Genomic DNA, 15,751 nt, shown 5'->3' with positions numbered 1-15,751 from the left:
GGATTGTTTTAATTTTTCGTTACAATTAATAAGGTTATAATAACACCTTTGAGCTGAAATCTTTTAAAAAATATTCCAGTTTTCCTTAGGACAGACTTCTGTTTGTATAATTACTGGGCCAAAGGATAATAATAATTTTTAGGTTCTTGAAATGTATCACCAGTAACTTTCTGAAAGTAACTCTGTACTTTCCCACCCTCAAGTTTTGCCAGCTGCCCCTCCAGTGTGCTTAGTTTTGTCATAGCACACCATCATAATTTCTTCTTGAGTTTTATGTAAACTTCCCTCAACCATTAGACTGTGAGCTTCTTGAATCAGAGATGGGGTCTTGTTTATGCAAGTGTTCTTAGAACCTTGCATGGTGCCTGAAATTGGTCAGTAGTTAATACGTGCTTGTTGACTAACTGAAAACATTTCATGGACTTCTCTTCGCCTCTACAATGAAGTGTAATGGTATCAAAAGACATTAATTACCTCTTTTGTATATTCATCTCCAAACTCATTTCCCACTACTTTCTGCCTCATAACCTTATACTCCATCCATTTCAGCTATGTGTGTGTGGTTTTCTTTTTTCCCTCTCATCCCATTTATTAAAGAAACAGTAAGAAAAGATACACTGCAGGAAAACACCAACCGTCCTTTCACATCAGACTGAACGGAGCACAGTGATTTCTCCCCTTCATTCCCCCCACCCCCACCCCAATTCACATAACCCCATCCACATCAGTTTAATTTTGAGGTTCTTTGATTGGGAGTACCAGTGGAGAGGGAGTGGGGTGAGCAGTGGAGCCTTGATCCTGGCTTCCTCTAAGTTAAGTCCCAGGAGAAGGGAGCTGCAGGCCCAGTCAGGCAAGCAGAAATTGTATTTGGTGGTTCTCTGAAGTGGTTGCACTTCCCTGTTCTGTGTTCCAGCCCCCAGGGGAAGGTATGGCAGTAGAGGGTGGCCAGGTCAGTGCTGCTGAAGCATGGTCCGCTCACCAACACAACATTTCTAGAGAGCAGTGAGCTGATTCTCCAGTGGTGAACAGGGGACTGCATATGAATTGGGACCTGCAGGCCAATGTATCTCTGAGGAAAAGTCCACAAGAACAATTCAAGGAACTAGTAAGAAACAAGGGGCAGAAAGCTGTGGGACAAAAGCACAGCAGGCTTCGGGAAGGCTGGGGATCATTCCCACCTGCCGAAGTCCATGTCCCACAGGTAACATTTTACCTTCACTCAAGAAAGACACGGGGGGGGGGGAAGGCTCATTTGAACTTGAACCCCAGCTATGTACTTCAGACTGTAGCTCCATATCTACGCTTTCACCCAAAACACAGCCCCTGCTCAGAACCACAGTGTCTGGAAACCAAGGTGGTCCTGGAGAGAAAATGGCGCCTAAGGGGGTAACATTCCATTTGGGTACATTGTAGCCATTGGAGCCCCTGGTCTGGGAAAGCAGCTGGGTTTGTGCCAGGGAGGCTCCCCACTCTAGAAAATGGGACCAAAGTCTTGCTTGCAGGGCCATTCATCCTTGGAAAGGAAGCTGGGTTTAGACCCAGGGTCCCAGTTGGCCTTGCAAAAGGAGCTGGGTTGATACCCACAGGGCCTGCTGGTGAAGAGCCTAGGGAGCTGACCTGGGGGAATTAACCTGACCAGGTCCTAATGGGCCAGTAGACCTTGGGAAGGGAGCTGGACTTGGACCCTGTAAACTAGTGGCCCGTGGGAAGTTAGCTGGGTTGGAGCCTAGTGGCCCAGAGGCTCTTGGGAAAATTGCTGGACTTGAGCCCTGGAGGCCAGCAGACCTCTGGAAGTTAACTGGGTTTGAAGCCAATGTGTTAGAAGACTGAGAGAAAGCAGCTGGGTTCAATCCCCCTGAACCTGTCCCCCTTGGAAAAGGATTAGCATTTACTCCCATGGGGCCAGCGGGCCTTGAAAAATGAGCTGAATTAGGGCCAATGGGGCCAGGAGCCCTCGACATGGGAGATGGATTTGGCCCTGGAAGGCCAGTTCCCTGAGAGCCAGGACCCGAGTTTGGGCCTGTGGGGCCAGGTGTGCTGGCCGTGGAAGATGAGCTTATGCCCACGTTTCCAGAAGCTTGTGAGAAAGAAGCTGAATTTGCTCCTAAAAGACCAGCTGCTCTTAGAATGGGGGCAAGATCTGGGCTTTGAGGTCCAGCCATTCTTAAGACCAGATCCTGTGCCCAAGAGGCCACCTGCTCTGGTGTCCAAATTAGGGCTTGGGCCCAGGCCACCTGCCCTTGGATTAGGCCCAAGGCCTGGACCCAGGCCACTTGATCTTGGGTTGGGCCCAAGGCCAGGGCCTGGAAACGTACCTTGGGGCAGCGTTTGTACCTACAAAGCCTGATCTCAGGTTGGGACTTGGTCTGGGGCCCAGGCCAACAGGTCTAGGATTGGGAGGACCATTCCCAGATGTCAACAGGACACCTGTTCTCAGGTTGGGTCCAGATCCAGGGCCCATGGGGCCACCACTTCTGGGGTCAGGACCTGTTCCCAGAACACCGTCTGGCCTTGGGTTGGACATAGGACCTGGCCCTGGGAGACTCCCTAACCTTGGGTTAGACAGAGACCCTGGGCCTGGAAGAGCCCCTGCTCCAGGATTTAGAGCTGACCCTGGGCTTGGGCCCAAGAGACCACCTGGCCTTGGGAAAGAAACTGCACCTGTGCCAGTGGGATTCATCCCTCTTGGAAAAGAAGCCATGCTTGGGTCACGAGCACCAGCAGGGAAAGGTGCTGGATTTGAAGCCAGTGAACCTGATGAAGTTGGAAATGGAGATGGGTTCCTTGGAAATGGGGCCAAATTTCCAAGAGAACCTGTTGGAAAGAGATCCCCAAGGAAGGGATCTGAGTTCATACCCAGTGGGTGGCCTGTGTTTAAAACAGGACTCCCTTGTGGTCCCAGGAAACTATCCATCTGTCCTTGAGGTGGCAGCGGAGCATGAGTCCAAGGAGTTGGCCGCTCTCTAGGAAAATCCGGGGTTCTTTCATACTTTCTTGGAGACGTCGGTGATAATGGGCTTGGGGCGAGTTTTGAAAAGGATCTTGTTTTTGGTGAGTGCCATCACCAGGTACGGGGTGCCATTCTCGCAGCCAAAATCATCACAGTCTTGCTCCCCCACCCCGGAGTGTGTTTAACAAGGACGGCAAAGGGTTTCTCCAGGTGGATGATTTTCCCATACAGGATATGATGCCCCACGGTCAGCACAGGGATCCCCTCAGTGGTGCAGGTCTCCCAGGAGGTTTCCAGCTAACCCAGTGCTGTAGCGAGCCTCGATCTCCCCCTGTAGCTCCATCAGCACCCATTCTGCCAGGCCTCCAGCCCCAGCACTGGAAATAACCATCTGCACCATGAGCTTTCCGCCTTTAAAAAGCAACTGAAAATAAGCTGCCGTGGCCGCCGCCGAGCGCAGCGCCGCACAGCCAACTGGTGACAACCAAACCTCCTGTCGCTGTTGCCATCGCCGCCGTGAGCACTCGTGTGTGTTTTTAATGACCATACAGTAATGTTGTTTATGTCTTCATGCTTTTATAAATCCTATTCCTTTTACCTGGAATGCCCTCTCTTCTCTTCTTTCTCTCTTGGCAAACTTTTTCTCATTTTTTGACATCTTTTTTTTTTTTTGGCTGCGTCAGGTCTTCGTTGCTGTGTGCAGGCTTTCGCTAGTTGTGGCGAGCGGGGGCTACTCTTCGTTGCGGTGCGCGGGCTTCTCATTGCAGTGGCTTCCTTTGTTGCAGAGGGCAGGCTCTAGGCGCACAGGCTTCAGTAGTTCTGGCCTGTGGGCTCAGCAATTGTGGCTCGCAGGCTCCAGAGCACAGGCTCCGTAGTTGTGGTGCACAGGCTTAGTTGCTTCACGGCATGTGGGATCTTCCTGGACCCGGGCTTGAACCCATGTCCCCTGCATTGGCAGGCAGATTCTTAACCACCAGGGAAGTCCCTCTTTGAAACCTCTTTGATTCACTCAAGTTGATTTGATCACTTTTCATCCTTCAGGATATGATGTGTATAGATTTACTTTATGGCATTTATTAGAACATATTGCAATTCTTTGTTTTTATTCTGTCTTCCCTGGTAGACTGAACTTGAATGAGGTCTGTGTCTTTGTCATTATATCTATGATACCTAGCATCTGTTGCATTAAGTATAATCAAAAATGTTTGGTGAATAAATGAATGACTTAACTATGTAAGAAAAATTATTTTAGTCCATGGGATACAAGAGTATTTTAGAACCTGGTAACTTGATATTATAAATGGTAACTTAAGTTGAGCTCGAGTGATGTACTTTCTATGTGTGATTGCCAGTGGGCCTTCTGTATTTATGTATAGAAAGGACTCTGAAAAGATTGAATTTATGAGAAGCTAAATTACTCTGAATATTATGGGTATAATATTTTTATGGAAAGACATAATATCTCAGGCAGACCACAGAAATTAGAAAATGGTAATACAGCTTATTATTGTTATTTTAATATTTACAATTCTTTTGTATAGTTGGAAAGTGTCTTACACTTTTTAGAGTGATATTAATCTGCTAATAATATTTATATTATCTGCTTTAGTAAATCAGTTGAAAAATAGGGCAAGTTGAAGAAGTGACATGTGTTCATATTTGAAATGTATCTCATTTTATTATATTTTAAAGATGAAGCTTAGCTTATATAATCTTAGTTTGAAAATGATTGATACTGTGTTACTGGAAAATAATATTTAATTCTTCTATTAACATTAAATTAGCATATTTCTACCTGTAGTAATCATAGAATATGTTATTGTTGGTTTTTCATAGAATTGATGCTGCTTGTGTTTTTTTCTATATCTAGAGACATAATTTAAATATATTTTTTTCTACCCATTTTTTAATGTTTAATGCAGGGTACTTTGGTATTTAATATGACATTTGTCAAATTTTATTACAGAGCAATAGTTTCATTTTGTCGCATTGTTAGAAAAATTAATTATAGCTGAAGATCTATAGAGAATCACAGAAATTTAATTAAAAATGTTCAGTGCATATATACTGTCAATTTCCTTTTCAAATACTGGTAACTTCTTAACTGTCAAATTTAGTGTTTTGAAATTTGTAAGCATTTTTGATATTGCTAAAACTCAAAGAAGCTGTGGTTCTGTTCTATAAGAAAAGAACTAAAATTTTAAGGTATAATTTAAAGTTTTCTTTTCAAGCTAAACAGTAATGGGGGAAACAGTTTTTAAATTTTATTGAAATTGATTTGACTACAGATTTTTTTCTTAAATACTGTATAAGTAGAAATGACTGTAATCTGTGTCAGTGTATATTTATGTATATATGTATAGGTACATAGAGGAGCTTCAGAAACAAATTGTTTTATGAGAGAACCATTAATGTTCTGAAAATGTTACTGGGTTTAGAGTCCCCTCTTCATCATCAATATGAAATTCAGCTTATCCTTATGTCTGATTTTGTGTATATGGTTAAAATCATAAAGTTAGATTTATCTATTTTAGTAAATCAAATCAAATACATCTTATACAATTCTGTCTTTATAAAGCAGTGATTTTATATATATACATATACATGTATATATGTGTGTATGTTGTATGTATGTATATGTGTGTATATAAATGTGTATGTATATAAATATGTATATCTCAGATCATAGGAATTTTTTGTTTTTGTTTTTGACCACCTTGTTTTCTTACCTCTATGAGAGAATGTAGTTGTCAGTAACATCTTGGTTTTGTATCAAGATTGATGTGGATATTAAATCTTGAAGACCTTGTTAAAATGTAATCATTAATTTAAAACTTTGTTGGTGTTTGGTATTTTAAAAGGAAAGATATTTGTTTTTAATGAATGTGTGGTTTACCAAGTTTGAATATAAATGATATTAAAAGATTTGTAAGGTAATTTGATTTATTCTATTTGAACTCTCTGATTATCTATTTGAGACTATTAGTAACTACCTAATAATTTTATAAGTATAAAAGATCAGAATTTTTACTTTATTAACTATATTTAAGATAATAAAACTTCTGTGTAGAATGGTGAATAGGTTGTGGTTGGGAGTGGGAGGTTAACGGGGGGGATTTGGGAGAAAAGTATCATGTCCAAAACTTTAATTTCCATGCTTTTTAGTTTGAATTATTTTTGTTCATTGTAGTGTTTTCATTTTGTGAGCTTTTCTATGCACATACAAAATGTTTCTCCTCAGGCCCCCTTGTATTTGCTGGTCCTATTTTTATGAACCATCGAGAACAGGCTCTAGCCAGACTCAGATCCCATCCAGCACAGCTAAAGCATAAACGGGACAAGCACAAAGGTATTTGGTCTTCCTTATCAACTAGGTGGGATACTTTCCCAATTTCTTCCACTTATTTGAATTTTGTCTCTGGGAAAATGCACAAACCTAATTCTTCTACTTTGCTTCTATCGTTATTATATAGCCTGAGGAGAAAGAACATGCTGAAAGTGTACTGTTTGTCAATAACTGTCAATCTTATTTTATTGTATTCTTTTTGGTTAACTTTAATAAAAATAAGACATTTTACAGTATATCTTTTTCTTTTCCATTTCTTTTCAAATTTCCTAAAGTTAAGGGAAGGTGGAAAAAATAATTATTGCTCTCTATTTTATATACTTTATTATCTGCTCTTAGATCACTGCCATCTGGCACTTTGTAGTCCTTTTCTCTTTTTTTAATTCTGTTTATTTGCTTTAGAATTAACAGAATTGCTAAGTTCAGTGTATAAAGTAATAATGAGTTGACTGCTACAGCGCTTCTACTGTTTTAATATAAGATTTATATTCACAATACACATGATTTATTTGATATTTGATATATTCCTAAAGTAAGATTATTTTTTCTTAAACCACAGATTATGGGTCAACTAAGATCAGGAAAGAATTTAATGCAGAGAACTTATAAATTTATGTATAAATTCTGCCTTGAATCCTGGCATGGGAACCAAGCACTCTTTGAGTAGTACAACTTAGACCTACTATTTTCTTAAATGCCTGAAATAAACCCTGCAAAATAGAAGATTTTAAAAACACATATTCCATGCAAATTAATCTTACTAATGTTTTTTTCTTTTTTGGGGGCTGCAAAACTGTTATAGACTAATTTTATTTTTAAACTTTCATATGCCATATATTATAATCAACTTTATTTTTCTTTGCCTGTTTGAATCTATCAGTTTGTCACTCAAAGCAAAAATGCAAAACAAAACAGACAAAAACCCCTGTTTTTAGTAAAAACACAAATAGAGCACTACTCAAGTTATATTCTGCAGAAATAAAAATTGAGAGTATTTTAAGTCTAATGTGATTAACCGTAGTAAAATTTGTGATTGCTTTATTTACTGGGTGCTCTAACGATGCCATTAATATTTAAAACTAAGAAATAATATTTGGGGTGTGCTATGTAAATTATTTTGGTTATTGCTAGAATCTCTGATGTCACATTTTCTACTATGCCAGTATTAGAACAGATTTTATCAAGTGTCTTTTTCTTGCCAATTGTATGAAAGCGGAGTTCTTCCAATACTTTACCGGAGGTTAACTATTCACATTTCAATAAACAGTTTTAAAACTTTTTCAGCTCCATGTTAGTATCTTATAGACAGTCATCTTTGTTTTTTTCCAGAATTTTAAAATGAAATGCTAAAGAAAACCAAGGTTACAAATTTAAAACAGACTTTTTACGATGTCACACTGATTAGCTATAGAAATTACTCAACAATAGCGAGCCTTACTTCCATCTTGTCTGCCACAGGGTAACCTCTTTGGAAGGACTTACTTTGTAGTATTACAGCATAAGGCCATTTTTCTTTTAATCATCAGATTGTATGGTTTTATAGAGTGGAATAGTTTCATCTCTTTACCACCAAAGTGAATTTAAAGTGTAAGTAATCCTTTATCAGATGGTGTCCCATTTTATCTAGAGAGTATTAACTTACCAGTCACTGTACATCCACAGATTCGCTTTGCCTGACTCCCTTTGCATTCGCTGTGCCTGTCATTTAATCCCCTTGCCAGTCACTGCTTTTACTCCTGCTGCATATAGTCATAGTCTTTTAATAAATTATTTTTCCTATGTATATTTTTTTCTCTTTTGTATTACCTTGTTTATCTTGCATTGACAAATTCACTGTATTAATTGCTGTGTTCTATCTTACATTTAATTATGTTGGTGGTACACATTGTAGGATAATAATGATTTAAATTTTCTAGACTATGACTTTTTTGTAGGGGTGTGTGGAGGGTAAGAACTGTGGATTTATTGTTATCAGGAGTGAGTTCTAAGATGGAACGTTGGAAAGCTTCTGGCTGATTGGAAAGAATTCAGAGAAGGTCACGGAATCTATCCTATACAGGCAAATTTTGACCAGAGGCAAAATAGTGTATAAGACGGAATCAATTATGTATAACATAGAATCCATATAACATATAGTATTTAAAGAATGTAATGTAGACTGTATTTTAAACAGTTATCTGAATTAACATTTGTTTCACCTGTTCAGTGCCTTACATAGAAAAAAAAGATTTTAATGTACTACTCTTAGTTAGGAACATTTGAATTATTCTGGAGATAGTCTTGAAGTGACTGATGTGAAAATCTGAAGGCGCAGTCAAAAACATCTGTGTGTATTTTACACCTGTTTTCTGTAAAGAAACAGTGTGGTGTAATGGAAATACAGCCTTTGGAACTAGGCCTCAGTTTTAATCCTATTTTTCATTTACTAGAACTGTGTGGCCGTTCATAAATTTCTTAATCTCTTTGGTTTCAGTTTCCTTCTTTTAAAAATAGAAATGATAATTCCTAACTGAATATGTTGATATGAAGATTAAATTAAGATGTGTGTGTGTGTGTGTGTGTGTATGTATGTATATACTTTGCAAATAAAAATTCTCCATGAATACTAGCTTGAATTCTTTGAATTGAATTCCTTGCATCCTCTTTTAGAATTATCTTAAAGGTACAAAATTTGAGATTTGTTAAATGTGTAATTAATTTATTTTTACAAAAGATTTAAGATGTCAGCCATTTGGTGGTGGTAAAGTGTGTGAGCCTTATTTTTGATGAATTTCTAAAACTGCTCTACCATTTATTACTTTGGGCTGGCTACTTAACCCCTCTAAAGCCTTGGTTTTCCCAACTGCAAAATGGAATAACAATACCCTTATCATTGGATTATTGTATTGATTAAGGAGAGCAACAATAGTGAATATTGACTGAACACTTTTCATACATTATTGCACTTATTTCTCATAAGTACCATGTGAGGTAATATACCATCATTCCTATCTTATAGATGGGAAAAAACTAAAACTCAAAAAGATCCAGTGTCCAGTTATCATAAAACTAGCAAATAGTAGAGCCAGGATTCCAATCCAAGTCTCTTAGGCTCCAGTGCCCAAAAGCACTATCCACTGTGCTATTCAAATTTTCGGTGTTTAGCACAGAGGTGTTTAGCAAATTGTAATTACTACTACTTTGCTGTTTTATTTTAGTGATTTTGTTCAAAGTACTCACTGTGTTCTGTGATACATTCAGTGATATGCATGCTTATAAGATTACCCAAAAAGTATAGATTTAAATAAAAATTAAAAGTTAGAGTCCTTTAGATACTGAATCCTCTTTTCTCTGTGTGTGTACACAAATATGCATAAATAATGTATATATACATACAATACTTGAGTTACGTATCTGTCAAAACTTTATAGCTATCACAGTTTCAATATCATATGATACATGTATGAACATACTCATATTAGGGAAAATACTGATATACCTAAATGGCCAATTATAAGAATATTTAAGCCTAACTTTCCTAAAAATGTGAGATTAATTTTATTGCTGCTCATTGACATTTTACTGAGTAATGAGCTTGAGGAGAATTTATCGTGCTGAATTTCACTTGCTAGTTCTTGAATTTACACTAGATTCTTGACTATTTATTAGGTATCTTTTTTCTTTGATAAACTTGTAAATTTCTAAATTATTAGAATTGTACTTAATTTTTTGAACTGACATAAAATTCCAGATACAGATGTATATTTAAAAAATTCCGTCACTGCTGCTACTAGTGATCAAGAACCTTATCCCTGTTTTTTTCTTATAATAACAATATTTTCACTATCTATAATAATTGAAAAATTATTTTATATAGATAAAGGTTTGTTTAGATGCACTTGAACAAAATGTTTCTAGTATTATTTTTTACCTCTAAATAATAGCTAGTCCTCTATTAATCACTATGATTTTAATCAGTAAATTACTAGGCTTTTTTTTCCTCCTTCCCTGATGCTTTGTCTCTATTGTGGGCTTTGTCTCTATATTTAATCTCTGATTCGAGGGAGAGGGCAGAATGCCAGATTCAAAGGTAAAAGCTTTAACTAGGCATCAATACATTTATATAAACTGAAATTAAGGAAGCATTGAACTTAGTTAGGTCTGGCACAATCAGATGAACACAATTTGTTTTCTATATTAAATCAGACTTGGTTTTAATAATTAGATATTTTTACCAATTGAGATAAAACTGTAAAATTTTTATATATCTGTCATCTTATTTAAATAGTCTTTGGAAGATACTTATTCCTTTATGGGTAGGCCCTTGTTTATACTTAACCATTTCACTGCCTTTCCAAGATGAGGAGTCTTTGAACTAAGAGTATATTGCATTTTTGATGGAGTAAAACTAAATTTTGTGATTTTTTTTTTAGCCCATCCATTCTTGCAGATTTAATTTGGCAAACCCACATTAGATAATTTAGCAAAAGAAGAATCATATTCTTTTTCCTTTTATAGTAAAACCTCTCACTAATTCAAAATTTATGGTACTTCAGATACAGTATTTGTGATCTTTTTTGAGTAAAAAATTCAAAATAACTTCTTCCTCTGAATTTTCAGGGTCATACTTATAAGGGGAAACCTGTCTAAAATCACTAGCTTTTCAAACCAAGGGCTCAAGAATGAAGGATTCCTTCAACGTGCCTTCAGCCTCTGGGTCCAGCAATTAATTCTTGTATGTTAAAGGACTTTTATGTTTATGGTACATTTTTATGTAATATAGGCCTATTTTGAATTATAATGTAGGTAACCACATTTTATTTATTGTGTCAATAGCATTTAGTTTAATCTATAATCTGTACTGCTTGAAGGTAATAAAACTGAACTTGTACTTAAACATTCTATAATTAAGACCTTTTCAGTAAGTTATATAGGCCAGCCCAATCTGTGTTATTCCGAATTAGTGAGGTTTTACTGTCCTAATGTTGTAAAGAGTTTAAAACTTTTTGAAATGCTAGAGTCATTTAGTTATAGAAATGGAACACATAATTTAGGCCAGTTTTGTCTTACCTGGATAGTACTAAAGGTTAGAAATATTAGATAGAAAAAGAAATATTAGATAGAAAAAGAACATGAAATGATTTGATGTTATTCTGCTTAGTATTCTAAAATGGGTAATGAAAATACAGAATTATTTTAAAATGTGTATCTGTAGATCCACATGTGTATCTGCATATTATACACACTTGTTTAGATTTACTATATCACAAAGCAGTTAGCTTGTTGACCTGGAATTCCATCCAGATTTATATTTATTCCACGTGTAAGGAATTTGAATCTTGATGACATAGAGGTCGTATTTTAGTTGATGTATTAAGACTAAGAAAAGTAAGTTGCCTTTCTTATTTACACATTCCAAAGTAAAGTTGTTAAATTCTGGAATGTGTTTTTAAAATTTTATGGTTAAAATGCCAGAATATTCAAAGTCAAATATAGAAACCAGGGTTGGAGGGAGGGCCTTAAAGCAAGCTTATGGTAGGAAATTATAAAAAGAAGGGAGGAGGAAAGAAGGAATAAAAACAGAGGGTTTGGTTCAGAGTTGTGTTTGGGGGCCAGAAGAAGACCGCAGAACAGACTGGCTGAGTGTCAAGGTCTAGATGTATTTGGGAAATCTAAGTCATTTGCCAGTCAGCTAGAAATTTTTTTTAAATGGCTAGCACTAACAATATCACTAAGTTTAAAACAATTGTTAAATGACTTTGCATGCAGTTATTTTTATGTAAACTAAATTTTCCCATATAAACTATTACATTTAGAATTTTGTTATTTCTATAACTTAATGACCCATTTACATTACATAACTGATTAGATTAATAGGCTTTATCTGTAACCAGACCTTATCTTTGTTTTTACTGATTTAGTGATATTTGCAAACAGAAGTATATAGTATATCTTTTCAAAATTGCTTCTTTGCAGGTAGATTCTTGATCTCTCACTTCTAACAGCTACAGATTCTTCTTGCTTGTTCCTTTTAACATTTTCTCTTGTTTTTCCATAGTAAACTGATTTTAAATTTTATTTTGAAGATGAATAATGGCTTAATTACAAATTATAACACTTACAGATGGAAGTGGAGAACGAGGAGAGAAGGATGCAAGCAAAATCACAACATATCCTCCAGGCTCTGTGCGATTTGACTGTGAGCTCCGGGCAGTACAAGTCAGCTGTGGATTTCACCATTCAGGTAGCGGCTGGAACTTTAGGGTATAACTGCATTTTTACAATTGTGCTAAATAACCTATTTGTTTAGTTTTGACAAATGTAGTCTGTTAAGTGTGTTTAAAAGCTATAGTGTGACAGTATCTCTCAAATCTATGAAAGCATATTTATTACAGAATCTCTCTCTTTTAAGCTATAAAATGATTGTCTAGAGATTTGACTTCTCTTTTTTTTTTAACATCTTTATTGGAGTATAATAGCTTTACAATGTTGTGTTAGTTTCTGCTGTATAACAAAGTGAATCAGCTATACGTATACATATATCCCCATATCCCCTCCCTCTTGTGTCTCTCTTCCACTCTCCCTATACCACCCTTCTAGGTGATCACAAAGCACCGAGCTGATCTCCCTGTGCTATGCGGCTGCTTCCCGCTATCTATTTTACATTTGGTCGTGTATATATGTCAGTGCTACTCTCTCACTTCGTCCCAGCTTACCCTTCCCCCTCCCCGTGTCCTCAAGTCCATTCTCTACATCTGCAGCTTTACTCCTGTCCTGCCCCTAGGTTCATCAGAGCCATTCTTTTTTTTTTTAGATTCCATATATATGTGTTAGCATACAGTATTTGTTTTTCCCTTTCTGACTTACTTCACTCTGTATGACAGACTCTAGGTCCATCCACCTCACTACAAATAGTTCAGTTTCGTTTCTTTTTATGGCTGAGTAATATTCCATTGTATATGTGTGCCACATCTTCTTTATCCATTCATCTGTCGATGGACACTTAGGGTGCTTCCATGTCCTGGCTGTTGTAAATAGTGCTGCAGTAAACATTGTGGTACATGTAGAGATCTGACTTCTAATCTGTCTTCTGATGGACTTATTTTATAATTCAATTCATGAAATTCCTGAAGGTAAAATAATCCCTGAAATCCCTTTGAACTCTACAATTCTGTGATTTTTATAATCCGGTCACAAACTTTGTTACTGTTCAGTGAGAGATGTGCATCAACAAATTTCTATATTTTTTTAAAAAATAGAAATTTCAATTCCTAGTAAATAATTGACATTTGAATTATATAGCTTAGGTTGTACTCTTCAACATAAACATAAAAAATGTTACGTTCTTTCTTGTGATACTCAATATATTTCCTTATTTGATAAGACATTGACAAATACTAAAGTTCTGACAGACATATTGATGTTGTACATAACTGTGCAGAGCTCAAACCCATCTACCTATATAATTATCCTAGATGTGAGGGAACATTTTGTATGTAGTTACTCATTATAAAAAGACTTTACAGTTGACCCAAACCAATGTTTTATTAAATATTAATGTTATTAAATGGCATTTATAAGAATTTTAAAGGGTATATTATGAAAACAGTATACATTTTTATAACCTACAAAAATATTTTACAGAACTGAAATTATATTTATTTCTCATTAAATATAAATTTGTCGATGCTTCACTTGCATATTTTTAATGGCTCTCCAAATTGTAAACAGTGAAAATTGCACTGCCTTCAGTATAGTTGTGATAGAAATATGAAATGCATACAATGAAAAAATAATGCTCTGGATTTTGGTTTCAGTGGTTTTGATGGAGAATGGCGATGTCTACACATTTGGGTACGGGCAGCACGGGCAGCTCGGACATGGAGATGTCAATTCCAGGTACTTTAACTTTTTGTGTGAAGATGCTGAGTGTTTTTTTTTTTTTCTCTTTCTTTCTTCCTTCCTTTCTTTCCTTCTTTCTTTCTAAATATATATTTCTACACTTGAAAAAGTATTTATACCACTGTTTTGCAAACTGTGGCCCATAAATTATTGGTTATTCTTGATTTTGTGGTTGAGTGCTTTTGTGGGGATAGATGATTTTGTAGTTTCGGGAGAAAAATTGATTTACATCTTATACATTTAAACTGTAAGAGTGATTATGATTATCATGAGATCTTACTGCATTCTTAAGAATTAATATCTTTTTAAAGGCTGTTCATGGCAATGGATAAGACAGTGACTATCCCCAAATAGCATTTTAACAAATCAGCAATAGATTTATTCATATTCCTTGATGTTATCGTTTTTAAATTTCGGTCTAATATTAACATGAAGTCATTGAAGCTTTTCCATAATTTTCAAACAAAATCTAATGGTCACTCAGAGAAACTGTTTTGACTTATCCAGAATAGTGAAGAACTAATTGTGGTAGAGACTACTAGACATTTTGTAATATCCATTCTTCCCTACTTCATCTGGCAATAGAGTTTTAGTTGGTGACATGACCATGAAGCCAAAGACTTCATTTTCCCGCCTCCATTTCAGCAAGATATGACCAAGTAAACTAAAGTGATATGTGCAGCTTTGGGATCATGCTGTTGAAGGGGAGGAGGATACCCTTCCATTTCTCCCTCTTCCCTCCCAGCTTGCTGCCTGGAGTCCATGCCTGGCGGCAGGGGCTGGAAAAGTCATCATAGCGATCATAAGTTGGAAACGATGTATCGAGAATGGCAGAGCCACAAGATAGAAATAGTCTGGGTCCCCGACACCATGGAACTGCCACATCAGCTCCTTATAATTGGGCGCTTACCTGAAAGAGAAATAAACTTCTGTCTTGTTTAATTCCCTGTTACTTTGCTTTCATTACAGCAGCTGATTCCATTTCTGCTTAATACAGTGAGAGTGCTTTTGGTCAAAAGTATAGAAAATCCATCTTTGTTAACTCAGGTCTTCCAAGAAGAAGATGCTAAGATACGATTAGATGTGCAGAGGGTTTATTGGTAGAAAACTGCTGTGAAAGATAAAAGGGAAAAGAGCAGGAATAGGCCTGATGTAGATCTGACCCCTGTGAAAGGAAAGAAGGAAGAAGAATGGGGTAGGAAGAGTTAGGTTACAGTGAAGTTCTGATTGAGTTTTAGCCAGTCCAGTGGGGTGTCCTCAAGCCAAGGTTGCATTTGGAAGAGTCCCAAATTGGGCAGGATGGGCCAGCATGCATACCTTCACAGTGCTCAGTCACAGGCTGGTAGCTTCCCAGGGGAAGAATGGCCTCGTGGACCCAAAGGAACAGCACCTGGGGCTGTTCATCATTTATGTTCCCTGCAGCAGGTAGTCTTCAAGATCTGAGTGGTCCATGTGTGTGGCTGCCCCACCACTGAAACCAGGTTTATTTATAAGTCTGGGGATGTATAGGGCAGCTTCAGGCTAGACTTGACTCACCAATTCAGTTTGCCACAGAACCTCCTTTCTCTTTGTCT

General features: G+C 36.9%; 1 protein-coding gene and 1 pseudogene across 14 annotated transcripts in view; one reads left to right on the top strand and one right to left on the bottom strand.

The window, feature by feature from the left end:
* Positions 1-15,751, top strand: part of MYCBP2 (MYC binding protein 2) — a 265,407-nt gene that overhangs the window by 86,813 nt on the left and 162,843 nt on the right. For 11 of the 13 annotated variants that reach the window (XM_082601985.1, XM_082601982.1, XM_082601978.1 and 8 more), the window contains 3 exons: positions 6,192-6,299; positions 12,400-12,519; positions 14,093-14,174. In XM_082601985.1, coding sequence (XP_082458111.1) covers positions 6,192-6,299; positions 12,400-12,519; positions 14,093-14,174 — 310 coding nt within the window. Of the gene's footprint in view, positions 1-6,191; positions 6,300-10,863; positions 11,011-12,399; positions 12,520-14,092; positions 14,175-15,751 lie in introns of those variants that run through there. The other 2 variants (XM_082601980.1, XM_082601988.1) reach the window with 2 other exon arrangements.
* On the bottom strand, positions 955-3,321 carry LOC309792655 (decreased expression in renal and prostate cancer protein-like; annotated as a pseudogene). The gene has a single exon. The product of its transcript is annotated as a decreased expression in renal and prostate cancer protein-like (transcript).

Source organism: Mesoplodon mirus, assembly GCF_964341445.2.
Source record: "Mesoplodon mirus genome assembly, chromosome: 17".
Taxonomy (NCBI): Eukaryota; Metazoa; Chordata; class Mammalia; order Artiodactyla; family Ziphiidae; genus Mesoplodon; species Mesoplodon mirus.
This window is presented reverse-complemented; position numbering and strand designations above follow the sequence as displayed.